We start from the raw sequence: 17,333 nt of genomic DNA, 5'->3' as shown, positions 1-17,333 counted from the left end.
TTAAAAAAAAAAAAAAAGACTTTAACCAGGGATGCCTGGATGGCTCAGTTGGTTGAGCATCTGCCTTTGGCTCAGGTCATGATCCTGGAGTCCCTGGATCGAGTCCCACATCGGGCTCCCTGCTCGATGGGGAGTCTGCTTCTCCCTCTGACCTAACCCCTCTCATGTGCTCTCTCTCAAATAAATAAATAAAATCTTTAAAAAAAAAAAAAAAGAACAAAAGGTGACTGTTGTAACCGAAAGACAGACTCGAGAAGTGTTTTAATCCCGTGTCTTGGCTTAGAATGTTCAGTGAAGTTTAAGTTCAGAGCAGTCCTGCCAGTTAAATTACCTTCTTCTTGACCTGATTGTTGCTGCCAAGGTGATTATGCACCCTGGGCCACCCTCACCTGCCGTTGCTTACTTTCGGGGTTTGCGTGATGATGGATACTGTGGTTGCCTTCTGCCCTGATGTGTGATGCGCTGTCACCCGGACCATCACGGGCTGGGGGCTTTGCTCCAATAACATAGATCCCATACCACATTTAACTGGGCAGAGCTGCTTGCCCTTTGGAAATCGTGTGGCACCTTGCGGGATCCGGGCCCCAGACTTGTCCTGGCCCTTCCACTCACCTCTCACCCCTTTCCCCAGCAGGGCGGCAGGACTATGATCTCCTGGTGATTGGCGGGGGATCTGGTGGCCTGGCCTGTGCCAAGGAAGGTATGTGTCCTGTGCCCTGCGTCCTGCCAGTGTGGTAGGGCCTCCAAGTTTTCAGCACCCTCCCCCCCCGCCCCGAGAGGGCTGCATTGTTCTCGAAGCTGGGTGGAGAAGCGCCCTGTGTGGCTATGCAGAGGGCATTGTCTCTGTAGCTGGCCTGCCGGCCTTTGGGTTCCTACGTCCAGAGTCACCCCAGGACCCTTGTCAGTGTGCCCTACTCCCTGCCACTCCCCAGTTGTCTGTGCAGCACCCAGTAGCCAGGATGGTACCCCGGTCTTAGCCTGCTCTCCTGGGCTCCAGCACTGGGCCACATGGGATCTGCCCCCACCCATCTGACATGTCTCCCACCACCCACACCTTGCCCTCTTGTGCCGCTCCAGCCCCTCGCCGCCTCGGTATTTTGCAGATGCTTCCTGAAGGTCTTTCTGGCCTTGCTTCTTGCCCTGGCTGTCTGCCCAGCCTGGTCTTCTGTTTGCCTGCCTGATTAGCTGCAAGGTTCACTCACCTTCCTTTAGTCTTTGCTGCTGAGATGGTCCTACTTAGAATGACAGCCCCACCATCTGGTCCCTGTCCCCAGCTCCACTGTCCTCATTCTTAGCCCTGGCATGTCCCGCAGAGATCAAGGTTTGTTCCGTTTTCTGTGTCTTACTCTCTCTCCTCAGCCTGACACCCAGAACGGCCTGGGGCACCCTAGGGTGCTCAGTAAAGATGTGTGGAATGAAAGGGCTGGCCCCAGAGGCATCCAGAGACCTAGTGTTACAGGTTGCCACTAATCCGGGTGGGGAACAGACCCAGCATTTCCCTGGGAGCTCTACACTGTGCTGGAGGAGCGCCTAGCAGTCTGCTTGCCCGTCTCAATGATAAGGAGGCAGATGTGGATGAGGGAGGGGGGGAAGCCAGGGGAGAAATGGGGCCCCAACAAGAGGGAGTTGAGCAGACACCCTGACCATGAAATTCCAGCTCTCTGCCGTCAGATCCTGGGTTTTTAGAATCACAGTCGGCATAAAGGAAATTTGCTGTCCACTGCTCTTCCCCGAGGGGCAGAGGACGGTGCCAGCCTGTGGTGGGGGGCAGGAACCTGGGAAGTCTCCCAGTGGATATGGGGGCCCACAGAGGGACACGAGTCCTCATTCCACTGGGCCACCGCAAGAAACAGAGGGTACAGACAGCCAGTTGTCCCAGCGATGTCCCTTGGAGCAGAAGAAAGCCCTAGATGTTTCGTCTACTCCGGTGTCCAGAGACACATCTCCGCTAACTTGCAGTTGTTCTCAGGTCTGTCTTTGCTTTTGTAACAGCGACATTCTCCCTGTGGATGATGGCGCTCTTCTACAGCATTCTTGAGCTATAATTGATGTAAAACAAACTAGACATGTTTAAAGTGGACGACTTGCTATGGTTTGACATATGCACACACCTGCGAAACCAAGTACCCCAGTCAAGCTGGCGAACGTATCCATCACCCCCGTATTCGCTTGCTGGGGCAGCTCTGGAGGCTGGAAGTCTGAGGTGAAGGTGCCAGCAGGGTTGTTTCTTCTGAGTCCTCTGTCCTTGGCTTGTAGATGGCCATGATTTCTAGTGTCCTCACAGGGTCTTTCCTCTGTGTGTCTATGTCCTGATCTCATCTTTTTATATGCACACCAGTCAGATTGGAGTAGGACCCATCTATAGGGCCGCATTCTAATTTAATCACCTCCATAAAGACTCTGTCTTCAAATAAGGTCACATTCTGAGGTTCTGGGGCTTTGGGCTTCAACAAGAATTTGGAGGGGACGTGACTCAGCTCATAACAAACCCCAAAGTTTCCTCAAACCTTGGGAGCCCCTCCCTGCCGCATCCCCAGACAGCCAACAATCTGCTTTCTCTCACTGCAGATGAGTTTGCATTTTCTAAAATTTTGTATAAATGGAACCATGTAATATGTATTCTTACTTCTCTGGCTTTTTTCACGCAGCCTAATTGTTTTGAGATTCATCTGTGATGCTGTGTGTGTCCAGAGTTCATTCCCTTCTATCACTGATCAGTATTCTGTTGTATGCATACACCACACTTTGTCTATTCACCTGCAGGTGGACGTTTGGGTTGTTTGCAGTTTGGGGCTCCTGTGAACAGTGCTGCTGTGAACATTTGTGGTTATGTCTTTGTGTGGATATATGTTTTCAATTCTCTTGGATAAATGCCTAAAATAGAGCAGCTAGGTCATGTAGTATATCTCTTCTTTTGGTATTTTTTTCATTTATTTCTACAATCTTTTGTAGTTTTCAACATACAGCTTTTGTCAGATTTGTCTCTGTTTCGTATGTTTTTTCGTAGCTTTTTTTTTTCTTTTTTAAGATTTTACTTATTTATTTGACAGAGAGAGAGGCAGCGAGAGAGGGAACACAAGCAAGGGGAGTGGGAGAGGGAGAAGCAGGCTTCCCGTGGAGCAGGGAGCCCGATGCGTGGCTCGATCCCAGGACCCTGGAATCATGACCTGAGCCGAAGGCAGACGCTTAACAACTGAGCCAGCCAGGTGCCCCTCTAATAGCTTTTTTTGAGATTAAGTCATATACCGTACTATTCATTCATGTAACATGCATAATTCATTCATTTTTAGTATATTCACAGAGTTGTACAACCATCACCACATCAGTTGTAGAAATTGTCATCACTCCCCAAGACTACTCTGTACCCCTTAGCAGCCACTCCTCAGTCCCTCCACCCCTTAGCCCCTCCACCCCTCAGCCCCTCCACCCCTCAGCCCCTCCACCCCTCAGCCCCAGGCAACTACCAATCTGCTTTCTGTTTCTATGGATTTGCCTATTCTGGATATTTCATACAAACATGTGGTCTTAGTGTGCTATGTTCAGCGTTCATCCACAATAGAGCATACGCTGGTACTTTATTCCTTGTAATGGCTGAATATCATTCCATTGCACGGACAGATCGCATTTTATTATCCACTTGGCCATTAGTGGACATTTGGTTGTTTCCACTTTTGCGCTATGGTGAATAATGCTGCCGGGAACGTTGTGCGCAAGTATTTGCGGGGACATGTTTTCATTTCTCTTGGGTAGATGTCTTAGGAGTGGAATTGCTGAGTGGTATGGTTTCACCTTTTGAGGAACTGCCAGACTGTTTTCCAAAGTGGCTACATCATTTTATATTCCCACCAGCACTGTCGGAGGATTCGAATTTGCCCCTATCCTAGCCCCATTTGATGTCTGTCTTTTTTTTACTACAAGTCATCCTGAGTAGGTGTCAAGTACTATCTCACTGTGGTTGGTTTGTATTTTCCTAATGATTAAAGACAATGGAGCATCTTTTCGTGTGTTTATTGGCCATTTGCATATCTATGAAGAAATGTCTGTTCAGAAGCTTTGCCAGTTTTTGTTTTTGTTTGTTTATTTATTTATTTAAGGATTTTATTTATTTATTTTGACAGAGAGAGACACAGCCGAGAGAGGGAACACAAGCAGGGGGAGCAGCAGAGGGAGAGGGAGAAGCAGGCTCCCCACTGAGCAGGGAGCCCAATGCGGGCTCGATCCCAGGACCCTGGGATCATGACCTGAGCTGAAGGCAGACGCTTAACAACTGAGTCACCCAGACGCCCCTGTTTTTTTTTTTTAAGATTTTATTCTTTTAAGTGATCTCTGCCCCCAGTGTGGTGCTTGAACCTACAACCCCGAGATCAAGAATCTCACGCTCCCCCATTGGAGCCAGCCAGGTGCCCCAGCTTTGCCCATTTTGAAATTGGGTTGTCTTTTTATTACTGAGTTACATGAGTTCATATGCATATGTTCCATACTCTTATGTAAATATAGTCTGGATACTAGACCCTTATCAGATATGTGATTTGCAAATACTTTCTTCCATTCCATGGATTATCTTTTTACTTTCTTGATTGTGTTCTTTGCAGCACAAACGTTTTTGATTTTGATGGCAGTCCAGTTTACCTGGTGTGTCTTTTGTTGCTATGCTTTTGGTATCTGAGAAACAGTTGTCTAATCCAAGCTCTCAAAGATGTATGCCTGTGTCTTCTCCTAAGACTTTTCCAGTTTCAGTCCTAACACTTAGGCCTCTGGTCCATTTCGAGTTCACTTAACAAATATGGGGCTAGGTAGTTGCCTTGGGGTTTGCAGAAGACATCTTGAACTTGTCATAGTCTACCTGCAAGTGCTATGGTCCAATTCACACATAGTACCAAAACCATGTGGCCGCACATTTTACTTTGACATGTTATGAGGCCCATAACACATTGTTATATTTTGTCTAAACAGTTACCTTCCAAAAAAGATTAAACTAATGAGAAAAAAATCTTACAGATCTGCCTGTGTAGTCACCATTTCTGCTCTTTCCTTTGTATAGATCTGAGTTTGCATCTGGTATCATTTTTCTTCTGCCCTAAGGATGTCCGTGAACATTTCTTGTAGTGTGGCTCTAAGAGTAATGAATTCTTTCAGCTCTTGTATGTCTGAAGACATCTTTATCTTGCCTTGATTTTTTTTAAAGATATTTTCTCTGGCGGGGGGGTGCCTGGATGGCTCAGTCAGTTAACCATCCAACTCTTGATTTCGGCTCAGGTCATGATCTCAGGGTCGTGGGATCGTGCCCCACATCGGGCTCCCTGCTCAGCGGGAAGCCTGCTTCTCCCTCTCCCACTCTGCACTTAGCAGGGAGTCCGCTTGGGATTCTCTCTCTCTCCCTCTGCCCCTCCCCCTGCTCAAGCTTTTGTTGCTATGCTTTCAAGCACGCGCTCTCTCTCACTCTCTCTGTCTCTTTCTCAAATAAATACATAAAATCTTAAAAATATATAATTTCGCTAGGTGGAGAATTCAAGGTAGATAGTTTTTCTTTTTTTTTTTCAGCACAGCACTTTAGAGATGTTGCCGTCCTGGCTTCTCCCTGCATTGTTTCAGATGTCATCTGCTGCCTTTTTATCTCTGTTCCTTTGTTGTGTGTCTTTTTGTCTCTGGTGGTTTTCAGGATTTGCTCTTTTCATTGGTTTTGAGCAATTTAAAGAGGGTGCACCTTGGTGTAGTTCTTAATTATTTTTCTGCTAGAGTTCACTGAGTTTCCTGAGTCTGTGGATTTCTCATCAACTTGTGAGAATTTTCAACCGTTATTTCTTCAGGGAATTTTCCTGCCCTTCCTCTTCTCCTTCACTTTTGGAGACTTTAATCACACATACATTAGGCTGCTCAAAGTCTCCCCTCAGCTCATGGGTGTTGTCTTCATTCTGGAGAGTTTCTATTCCTATGTTTCCAAATTCACTAATAAAAGATTCTGCAAAGTTTAATCTACCATTAATCTCACACGGTATGTTTTTCATCTCTTGTATTGTAATTTCATCCCTACAGATTGGACTTGGGTCCTTTCTTGTATCTTCTATGTTGCTCCTTAACTTTCTGAACATGTGGAATAGAGTTACAATACTCGTTTTACTTCTTTTCTGCTAATTCTGTGTCAGTTCTTCGTCAGTTTCCATTGACTGATTATTTCTCTCTTGTGGCTTATCTTTTCCCACTCTTTTGCATGCCTGGTCATTTTTGATTGAATTCCAGACACTTTGAACTTTCCCTTGCTGGCTTCTGGGTATTTTTAGATTCCTAGGTACATTTTTGAGTATGTTCTGGGATGCAGAGAAGAGAGTTTGAGTCTTTTGCATCTTCCATTTAAGATTTGTTCGGTGGGTCTGGAGCTGTGCCCAATCACTCTCAGTGACTGGGGTCTGACCTTAATACTTACCCAGCTCCCCAGGAATTACGTGTTTTCTCCAGTCTGACTTCTGGGAACAGGCACTATTCCCAGCCCTACATGAGCACTGTCTCCTCTACTAGTCTTTCTGGATGGTTCTTTCCTTGCCTCAGGTGGTTTTCTCACACACACACATGCACTGATCAGCTGTCTGGGGTTCTGTACAGCTCTCTCCTCTCTGGTCCTCTGTTCCAGGACCTCTGGCTGCCTCAGTCTCCCCAGAATCCCAGTCCTCTCCCCAGCCAGGGAGTCCAGTGGACTCGGCCTGGGCCCCCTCCCCATGCTGCGTCACCTTATTTGTTTCCTGTCTTCCAAGAATCACTCTCCTTGGTCTTCTGATGTTCAGTTTCTTTAAAGCACTATTTTATGTCTTTCCCCTGGATTTTTGGTTGTCTCGGATGCAAGGATAAATCCAGTACCTGTTGCCCCATCGTGGTCAGCTGTGGGAAACAGACGTTGGCATGTTTGAAGAGTCCCCTTGGCTGGAGTTTTTAAAACAAGCACTGCAATCCCATTATTGGTCAGTCAAGCAAAATGGATTTTTACGTGAAGGCTTCTAAAACTTTGTTCTGATCTTGGTCAATAGACATGAATCGAATGTGCGTTCTGTAGTATGTCAGATGCTCACGGGTCACGATGTTTAAGTCGGGCATGCCCTCAGGGGCGGTCAAGTTCAGAGCCCAGGTTGGCAGTGCAGCTCCCCAGGCAAGCCAAGGGGAAGCCCCGCAATTAGCCCTGGCTAATTGGTGATGGGGTCAGCACCTGGGACTCGTGGCCCTGGGAGGAACCCACTGACAGCAAGTGGGGGAGGCCAGGAGACTCCAGGCAGGAGGTGGAGTTTGGAGCCCAGGTCTCCCTCCCACTGTGGGGGCTGGCTGACCCTGGACCTGCCATTTGACTTCGGAGCTTCCTGTTCCTTGCCCTGAGAATGAGGCTGCAAATGCCCACAAGAGTAGACCATGGGTGGAGGGCCCCCCCGCCATGTCCAGTGGGGAACAGAGGAGGTGAGCGAGTCCACTGGGAGGGCTTGGGGAGAGAGCCAGGGGAAGCTCCGAGTCTGGGGCCTCTCTTGGGGAGTGGGTGCTCCTGTGACACCTGCTAGTATGTGCCAGGTGGGCGCTGGGCTCATGCTGAATGTCTGGGCTGGAACCGGGTGCGGCAGGAGGCGGGGGTGGGGTGTGCTGGGCCCAGGGCGGCTGCAGTGGGCTTGTGAAGGAGGGTGGGCGTCCCACTAGGTCCTGGCACTGTGATGGGTGGGATGAAGGCTGCAGTCAAGAAGAGGCCTGAGGGTGCCCACCTGTGGGCAGCACAACTGTGTGGTGGCAGACAGGTGGGGAGACCGGGGGCAGAGCTGGTGGGCACCTCCTTCCTTGCCTTCATCTGGTCCTCAGCCCCAGCCCCTAAGCAGCTCCCCACCTGCCCGCTCCTCTTGTCGTTCTAGCTGCTCAGCTGGGAAAGAAGGTGGCCGTGGTAGACTACGTGGAGCCTTCCCCCCGAGGTAGGTAGCCCCGGATGGGAGTCTTCTGTCTTGGGGGAGCAGGAGGATGGGGGCCTGGTTCACATACAGGAGCAGCCGCTGAACCCAGAACCATTCACCACTGCTGGCCAGGCTCTCTGGCGAGTGTCCTCCTTGGCAAGTCAGCTGCCATTACTTTAAAGTTCTTCATTCTTATTTAAAGACAACACAGACTACAATTACAGAGAGTAAATTCCCAGGGCAGGGTTCACCTGGAGCGTGCTTGAGTTACAAACAACCTGAAGGACTCTTTTATTTTATTTTTTTAAGATTTTATTTATTTATTTGAGAGAGAGAATGAGTGAGCGAGAGAGAAGCAGGCTCCCTTGCTGAGCAGGGAGCCTGATGCGGGGCTTGATCCCAAGACACTGGGATCATGACCTGAGCCGAAGGCAGACCCCAACCTACTGAGCCACCCAGGCACCCCAACTTAAAGGGCTCTTAGACAACTGTAGAGGAGTAGGAGGGCCTTCCAGTCCCCTGAATATAAATCTAAACGTGCCCTTCCCAACATGCCAGGTACCAGATGGGGCCTCGGCGGCACATGTGTGAATGTTGGCTGCATCCCCAAGAAGCTGATGCACCAGGCAGCGCTGCTGGGGGGCATGATCCAAGATGCCACCCACTATGGCTGGGCCATCCAGCCGGTCCTGCATGACTGGTGAGGAGCCCACCCACTCGCTGCGCCTCTGTGCTCCTCACAGTGGGGGCGGGGGGGGAGGCTTACTGCCCCATTAACCTTCACAGAAGCGAGCTACCAGACGGGCGCTCACCCGGGGCCCACCCTCTCCCCAACATTCAGCAAAGTCTGGAAACATTTTTGGTTATCACCACTGGTTGAGGTGGGGGCCTCCTGCACCCTCACAAAGGACAGTCTGGCCCCAGAGGCCACTAGTGGGAGGTGAGAAACCGATTTGGCTTCCACAGGTGGCCCCTGGTCTGCTCTGAGCTGCACACAGGCCCCTCAGTGGTTCTCAGATGACCTAGACTCAGGGCCACTGCTGTGTCCTGAAGGCTGTGGCCCACAGCCCCAGACCCGGGACAGAGATAGTGGCCAGGGGCATAGGTGTCACATTTTTCCACCTTTAGAATCACCTTGTTTCTTGGGATTTCTGCTAACTGGCTATTTGTGTCTACTCGTCTGTTGTGGGACTCTGCGGTTCATGCTTCTGGGGTGGTTTCTGACATGTCTTGGTGTGTGTTAATAGGGGGACGATGGCAGAGGCCGTGCAGAACCACGTGAAGTCCCTGAACTGGGGGCACCGGGTCCAGCTGCAGGACAGGTACTGAGGCCTCGCGCGGCCCTCCCCCCTTCTCTGGGGACATTTTCTCCCTTGGCAGGCACTTTCTCACTAGAGGCTCGGCAGTGATAAGACCAGAGGTCCCCGCCCGTGGGGTGGGGTGCACACACGCAGAAGGAAGGCCGTCCTGCAAGCTCGCATCTGCAGAGCCTGGAGTAGCAGGGGCTGAGGGGCATGTTGGCAGGACAGCTGGGGCCTGGGTCTGCACCAGGGAGGAGGCATGCTCGGGGCTGGCGCTGGGGAGGCCAAGGGCCAGAGCATGGGGGCACAGAGAGGGCCATCCCAGTGACCAGCGCCTTCCTCGAGGCAGGTGACCTTTCTCCTGTCAGGGTTGACCACCATGATGTGGAAAGAGCCCAGTGAGCCCCATGTTGCTGTTGCAAAGAGGATGCCCGGGCACCACCCTGTGAAGCCCACACTTCACCTCTCCAGGCTCCTCTCCAGGCTCCCAGCCCTGAACCCCACACCTCACCACCCACCTCCTGGCTCCCCGGGCATGTATGAAGGCACCTGATGTTGTCTGCTGAAGCAATGTCCAACATGATCATTCCAGCCTGAAGCCGCCAGGTCCCATCCGCCCTTTGGGGTTCCCCAACCTGGATACCGACCCAAAGCATCCTCCCTGAGGAGCTGCTACCAGGAGAGGTGCTCAAAACTGCACTCGACTCTGGCGAGGCTTCGCTCCTGGCCCTATAGCTCTGCCCTTTGCCCATGCAGGTCATGGAGGGGACACTGTGCCCTCAGAGGTCTGGTGGCTCTCATCTGAGCACTATTTGCTTGGCTCCAAGGAGTCTTCCTGGGGCTATACAGTACACAACTGTTTTGTGCCCATGAAACCCAGGCCAGCTGAGCCAGGGAAGCTGGCCCGCATGCCCATCCCGGGTGTTCCCAGGGGTCCCCCCTCAGGGAGGTAATCTGCATCCTGTCGCTTTTCCTCTGTGTGGGGCTCAGTATTCCCCAGGGTAGTTTGCTGGAAGCATAGGGCTCTGCCCTCCTTCCTGCTAGCCCCAGGCAGCTCCCAGGCAAGTGCCAAACAGGTCCGAACGATCCCACCTTCTGGAGGTGCCCCCAGAAGGAAGCCAGTGCGGAACCCGTGTCTGTGTCGTCTGGCTGTTACTGGGCTGTGGGGGTGAGTGAGGACTTGGTTCTTACAGCTCAGGCGGCACATGGGGGTGCAGGCCTCGCTTGTGGGGAGGATGTAAAGTCAAGGAGGTGGTGAAGCCGTAATTACCAAAGGCGCCAAGAACCCACCACTACAGACTGGCCTTCATTATCAGAAGGTGTGGATCGTCTGTGCACACCTGCACCTGACCACCCTTCTGTCCTCATCATACCTGTTTTCCAGCCTTACGGTCCCCTAAAGGCAGGGGGTGATGCCTATCTGGTGGGCACCCTCCCTTGTCAGCGGGAAGTTGGTCATTTGGGTGGCGGGGTTAACTGGGTGCAGGCGGGGGCCTCTGCTCCCTGCTGGAATGTGCCCAGGTGACAAGGAGGGACCCTGGGGAGGCCTAGCCACTTCTGTCATCACACACCGGGGCTGTACTTGGGCTCTCGGGGCCATCCTGAGCTGGCTTCTGTCCTGGCAGTTCCAGGGATCCCTGGCCCTCCTCCCCTTGCACACCTCCCGGTGCCCCTCTGCACTTGCCCCTTGCCCCGCCTGGGTTGGGGGCAGGGGGCTGTGGGCCCAAGCTTTCCTTTTCGCCATCTGCTCCCTCTTTAATCCCATAGGTGACGCCTAATTTGCAGAGGAAATATTTGACAATCATATCGTTATTTTGCAGAAAAGTCAAGTACTTTAACGTCAAGGCCAGCTTTGTCAACGAGCACACGGTTTGCAGTGTCGCTAAAGATGGGAAAGAGGTGAGTGCCCAGCTCTCCCAAGTGGCTCCTCTCGGGTGGTCCTTACCCTTCCAAGGACTCCACCCTTGTTTGACCTCAGTGCTCTTCTCAGTAATAAGCACTGCTGGAATTGACCGCCGATCCCCCTGAGGCTGGTTGTGATTCTCTGCGAGCGATGAAACGCGTCACTGAGATGCACGTGGCACCAGGCTGTCCGCTGCGCCGGGCAACAGGGCGGGTGATCCTACCCTCGCAGAGTTTTGCGGGATTGAGGGATATGAGACACCTGCGGGGCGCTCTGTAAACCGCGGGGTGCTTGGAGTTAGAATGTCTCCCTGCCCTCTTCTGCTGGGCCCCCTCCTGGCTCGAGGACCCTTGACAGGTTCCCAGCTCCAAGGGGCCTCTGAGCTCCTGGCCGGAGGGTCCACGCTGCAGGGCAGGAGCTGTGATTAGAAAGCGTGGGTCTCTGCTGGGAGCCTATGCCGACCTGCCTGACCACAGCTTCCTCGGTTTATTCTCAGACTCTGCTTTCAGCTGAGCACATCGTCATTGCTACTGGAGGGCGGCCGAGGTACCCCACCCACGTGAGTGTCCCCAGCACACAGCCTTCCCTCGCACCCCGGACACATTCACGGTCTCCCAGCTTACGCTTCCCACACCAGTGGCACCCCCACTCTTTCTTTTCTTAAAAAAAAAAAAAAGTTTTTTTCTATATTCACTCTGGTCACTTTCTAATGCTCTCTCAACTGCGTTCTATGGAAGCAGGTCAACAGGGACCCCCAAATCCCCTCACTCTTCACGTGGCTCTAGGACACCCCTGCCCCTGGTCTCCTTTATCTCTCTTGGCTGATTCTTCCTTTTCTCCTCAGCCTCAAGGTATTGGAACATCCAGGACTTAACCCTCTTCTTCTGCCCCCACCCCAAATCATGACATAAGATTCTCATACCATAAAATGCGCCCTTTTAAAGGGTACGATTCGGGGGGGTTTTAGTTTATTTACAGAGTTGTGCAACCGTCAGTCTCCACTACCTAATTCCAGAACATTTTCATGCCCCAAATGAAATCCTGTCCCGTGAGTGGTCACTCCGTTCCCGGCTCCCCAGCCCCTGGTGACCATTAGCCTGTTTTCCGTCTCTGTGGATTTGCCCATTCTGGGCACTTGACATAAATGAAATCAGACAACATGTGGCCTTTGTGCCCAACTTCCTGCACTCAGAGGGTTGTCAAGGTTCATCCACATGGTAGCCTGTGTGAGAGCTTCATTCCTTTTAACGCCTGAATAATGAGCCATTGTGTGGCTGGACCATATTTTGTTTGTCCACTTGTCCATTGATGGACATCCGAGTTGTTTGTACTTTGAGCTGTTGTGAATAATGCTGCTGTGAACATCAGTGCACGAGTTTTTCCATGGACTTAAGTTTTCACTTCTCTTGGCTCTATACCTAGGAATGGAGTTGACGGGTCATAGGGTAACTCAGTTTTTAACCTTTTGAAGAGCCAACAGCCTGTTTTCCAAAGCGGCTGCACCATTTTGCATACCCCACCCCCTCCAATGACGTGTGAAGGTCATACTTTCCTCGTTCTTCACATTTCATAATTTTTTTTGGTTGTTGAGAAATGAGTATTTTAAATAAAGTAATGCGTTAACTCTGGAAATCAGAATCCGTCTCCACCGTAGGATTTTGTTTATTGCTGTTGTATGTCGGGTGGTTTTCTGAAGTGATTTTGTAAAGTCTGTATTCTTTTTCAGGGGAGGCCACTGAGGTCTCTGCTCAGTTGGGTTAGTGGTCAGCTAGTAACTAGACAGAGATTTCCTGAAACACCTGGAGAAACGGCCCAGTCTTTGCTGACAGATTCTGTAGGCATTTGGGGGCATGCTTTGGGCAATCAGGCAGGCACCAGAAACTCTACCTTAGCCCTCACTTCCTGCCCGTACCGGGCCTCGAGGTCAGCCAGAGGGGAGACCTCAGGCTGTGTGGGGCCTTTCCCCGGGTGTGTGTGCAGCCCAGGGCCTACACCTGGCCTTCTAGGTCCCCGGGAATATGCAGGAGCTTTTCAAAGCCCCTGTGGACAGCTCATTCCTTGGCTTTCCTTTTTTCTTTTTTTTTTAAAGATTTTATTTATGTGTCAGAGAGAGAGAGCACAAGCAGGGGAGGTGGCAGGCAGAGGGAGTGGGAGAGGGAGAAGCAGCTTCCCTACTGAGCAAGGAGCCCCATGCAGGACTTGATCCCGGGACCCCAAGATCATGACCCAAGCCGAAGGCAGACGCTTAACCAATTGAGCCACCCAGGCATCCCTGGCTTTTCCTTTTAAGCTCTTGGGTGGTGTGTTGTTTGCTTCAGCTGTTATCCGTTGCTTCGGGCAGCTGTGGCATCAGTCACCGGGCAGATCCTCCTCTGAGAGAGGCTTCTGGCCCTCGGCCAGGTCAAGCGAGGTTGAAGACAAGCCTTTTGAGTAGGGCCTTCTGGGGAAGCCCCAGCCAGGTCGATCAACGACTGTTTCTTGGGAAGGAGCTTTGCAAGGGCTCCGGCTCACCTCGGCTCTGCTCTCCCCACTGTGTTTCTTAAGTCGCTCATCGTCGCTCAAGCTTGCTGCTGTGCTGAGGGATGAGGCTAGAGTCCGTTACAACTCCACAAAACTCTCTGTCCATACCAAGTTTCAGCCATTTTTCTTGACTAGACTTTCCAGAGTTCTCAAAAAGTTGAATCTGACTATTTTTGCTAGTTGTCTGGCTGTTTTTATGGAAGGGTGAACATTGGGAGGTCCTCACGCCACCATTTTTTGCCAGCGTCCCCTCCTGGCCCAGTCTGCTGTGAGGGCGCTTCTCTGCCCTCACTCCTGTGAGGCAGGTGGAGCTAAGGAAGGGGCCGTACGGTCAAGGTAGTGGAGAGGGGGATGGGAAGCAAGAAGGGGCTTCGCCGAGGCCACATCCTCGTGGGTCTCCCAGGGGCCCTGGGAAGCAGATGGCACAAGCCCTGAGCCTCCAGATGGGCTGCAGCGAAGTGCATGAGGCCCACAGACTCCCTGAGCCTGGAGGCCACTTCTGCCTCCTAGTTAGACCGACAGAGCACAGATGGAGCAGATGGAGGAAGAACAAGGGAGTGGTTCTGTTTCTCCCCAGATGCCCGAATCCCAAGCCTCCATCTTCGGTTCTGTGCTTTCTCTGGAAATGGGGAGCAGAGGGGGCATGGGGAAAACGCACACCTCCAGTCCTCAGAGGAGCACCACGCCTCCGTCTGGCTGTAAGGCCCTCAAGAGCAGCCTCTGGAGGGGACAGGTGGCTTGCACAGAGGTGGCCCTTGGGCGGGTTACATGGCTCTGTAGGGTGGCGGGGTGCTGTTGTTCAAGGGAGGAAAGGTGGGCGACCGTTCGTGACCCCTGACCCTTCAGCCAGGCCTACGTTAGTTCTGCATAGAGCCCCTGAAGGCCACAGTCAGCTCCCAGGAGCTGGGCGGTCATCTGGGGCAGACCGACATATGTGCCCGCACCAGGGTGCCCTGCAGAGGCGACAGGCCTGGCCCCAGCCTGCTAGACCTCGGCTAGGCGGCTGCCATGTGTCCCCCGGCCAGGGCGGCATAGAGCAGGAGTTATCTGGCCCAGGGGGAGGCAGCCGTCCCACCACCTACCACCACAACCCCTTCCCCGGGGGCCTGCCAAGACTCACTTGTGTTTTAGTTCCTTTGATTTCTAGACCTTTTGGTTTTCTTTACACAAACCCGAGAAATTCCTGGCTTTATTTTTATTGCCGATTAGAATCATAAACTGTTTGAAATCCGCTTCCTCTCCACCCGCACATCTTGCTATTCTTACTCTCGTGGGCCACTGAGGGGACACGGGTCCTTGTCTCCCCCGCCTGCTTAGCGGCCCCTCCTCAGGCTCCACTGGTATACACCCTGGAGGATGCCCAGGAGCGTCCAGCCTTCAGCCCCGTGCCCTTGGGGCCAGCCTGCCCCTCCACACCCTGTGTCACTCTGCTCCCCACTTGTCTTCCCTCAGCCCAGCGTCTGGATCAAGGGGAAGGCCCTGGAGAGCAGGGAGGAAAAGGCTGTGGGCCACACGCCGGCTCCCCAACCACCTTGCACAGCCAAGGAGTGCTGGGTGCTTTGCCCAGAAGGTAGATGGTGCACCGAGTCAGATATAGCCAGGTCACCTGTCCCTAGAGGCCACAACCTGAAGAACAGTGTGTGGAGCAAGGAAGCGCACCCATGGGTGGGCTGGGGGTGGTTCTGCTTGAGTTGTGTCTACAGAATGGTCATCCTCTTTGGGGGAAATCTCTGGAGACAGGCCAAGTGATGCTCTTCTCACGTTGATCCTTTTTTTTTCTGGATAGATCGAAGGTGCCTTGGAATATGGAATTACAAGTGACGACATCTTCTGGCTGAAGGAATCCCCTGGAAAAACGTAAGACCCAACGTGTGCCTTAATGGAGATCCTCTTGTTCACCGTTGCAAACATCAGAACCATTCAGAACCACATGTTGGTTATACACCCGTGTATTACAAAATGCATCAGCTGCTGTCTAGGGGCGGTGGTTTTCAAACAGGGTTCCCAGAGCCCCAGGGTTCCAGTGTGTCCTGTTAGGGACATCACGGAGGGAGGACATTCAAGGAGGAGAAAGTGAGGCCAGGTCCTCAGGGAAAGCCGTTGGCCTCTCCGCAGGCCTTGATTAAACATCCCCTTTCCTCTGGTTTGAACCTTGGGCTTCTCTGAAATGCAGCAAAGGCTCCGAAGTTCTCAGAAACTGTAGCCCAGGAAATGAGACGTGCAGTGTGTGAGCAGTTTTACACTCCTTGAGCAGGTGTTCATGCACCAAATGTATTGCTTGTACCCACAGAGCAGGCTGTTGGGGGGTTCCAGGTCCAGACAGGCCCTGTGAGTGGCATTTGGGGGACTCCATGCTCGCAGGGACTGGAAAGGCCACCAGAGGGCAGCAGAGGCTTGGTCGTCAGTGGGCTCTCAGCTGCCTTGGGACTTGCGTTTGAGAAAATAGAGGTGGAGAAGTGTGCCAGGGTGGGTGGGCGTGTGTGTGAACGGGCACCCATGTGCTCTCCTTATCACTGCTTCCCACTTCCTGAGGCATCTCTGGTCGCGGTCGGGGCTTGATTCCCTTGAATGGATGTGGTGTAGTTGATCTTTCCACTACTCCCGAGCATCTCACTAGGCTCCTTTTGTCGGCGTTATGAAATGCTGCAGCGAAAACCTTTGGTGTGCATCTTACCTGCTGTCATAATGCTTCTCGTGTGTTCTACATACCTGTCGGGGGTTTCCTACAAGCCGAGAACGCAGGTACAGGGCTTTACACGTCTTGCTGGCAGGTGCTCCCTCCTGGTGGGCTGCCCTCTGTTCCCGGTGCACCCCTGCCTGCCCCACCCCCCGCAACTGGGCCGGGCCATCGGCTTTTTCATGAGCCGTAAAACAGGAAGGAGCCTCTCCTCCTGCTCCCGTGGGGGGTGAACGCCGGTTGTTTCTGCCCAAGGCGTGTGTGGTCTCTCCAGTGACCGTGGTCAAGCTCACACAGGCTTGGATCCCTCTGTCGCGTTCCTCTGGCTCTCCAGGCTGTGGTTTCTCCTTTTACTCGGTGACATTATCTCATACAGAAGTTCGTAATTTTCACTCTGTGACATCGATCACTTTTTTCCTTTATGCTGAAATATCTGGGTTATCTATTCTTTTATCTTTAGCTAGCTAATGGGTTAAACGTGACCTGATTCTATTTGCACTTGCTATTACTAGTCATCGTTCCGTGTGTTTACTAGCCCTTTAGAACTGAGTGTGTCTGTGAATGTGTGAGTGTGTGTGAGAGTGAGTGTGTGTGTGTGTGTGTTGTCAGCTTGGTCCGTGGCCCACTTTCTATCTGGTTTTCTTTTTTCTTATCTGTTCCTTATCTTCCAGCTGGTTTGAGTTCTAGGGCTGTGATCCCAGGCCATTTCTATTGCACATTTTCTTGGCTTGTCATGTCATTTCACTTGCGTGATGTACAAATGGTTTTTTTCTTATTTTTTTTAACCTACCTTAGATCTCTTTTTATACTTAATGGCTTTTAGATTTATTGCATGTTCAGGAAGGCCTGCTCCACCCCTAAGATTGTTTTTGAAAACGAGCCTCCATATTTTCCTTTAGGGCTTCCACAAGTCAGATTTTCCTTTGCGTCCTTGGGGTGTTTGCGGTTCATCTTTGGTGTGGTGTGGCATGGTGTGGTATGGTGTGGCATGACGTGTGGTATGGTGTAGTGTGGTATGGCGTGGT

General features: G+C 52.0%; 1 protein-coding gene across 1 annotated transcript in view; it reads left to right on the top strand.

The window, feature by feature from the left end:
• Positions 1 to 634: 634 nt before the first annotated feature.
• Positions 635 to 17,333, top strand: part of TXNRD2 (thioredoxin reductase 2) — a 45,898-nt gene continuing 29,199 nt past the window's right edge. Inside the window, exons 1-7 of the mRNA XM_044921308.1 lie at positions 635 to 700; positions 7,872 to 7,928; positions 8,466 to 8,607; positions 9,155 to 9,229; positions 11,029 to 11,107; positions 11,608 to 11,670; positions 15,418 to 15,488. Coding sequence (XP_044777243.1) covers positions 8,525 to 8,607; positions 9,155 to 9,229; positions 11,029 to 11,107; positions 11,608 to 11,670; positions 15,418 to 15,488 — 371 coding nt within the window. The 5' untranslated portion in view covers positions 635 to 700; positions 7,872 to 7,928; positions 8,466 to 8,524. The remainder of the gene's footprint in view (positions 701 to 7,871; positions 7,929 to 8,465; positions 8,608 to 9,154; positions 9,230 to 11,028; positions 11,108 to 11,607; positions 11,671 to 15,417; positions 15,489 to 17,333) is intronic.

Source organism: Neomonachus schauinslandi, chromosome 14, assembly GCF_002201575.2.
Source record: "Neomonachus schauinslandi chromosome 14, ASM220157v2, whole genome shotgun sequence".
Classification (NCBI taxonomy): Eukaryota; Metazoa; Chordata; class Mammalia; order Carnivora; family Phocidae; genus Neomonachus; species Neomonachus schauinslandi.
The sequence above is the reverse complement of the archived record's forward strand: the minus strand, read 5'-3'. Positions and strand labels throughout refer to the sequence as shown.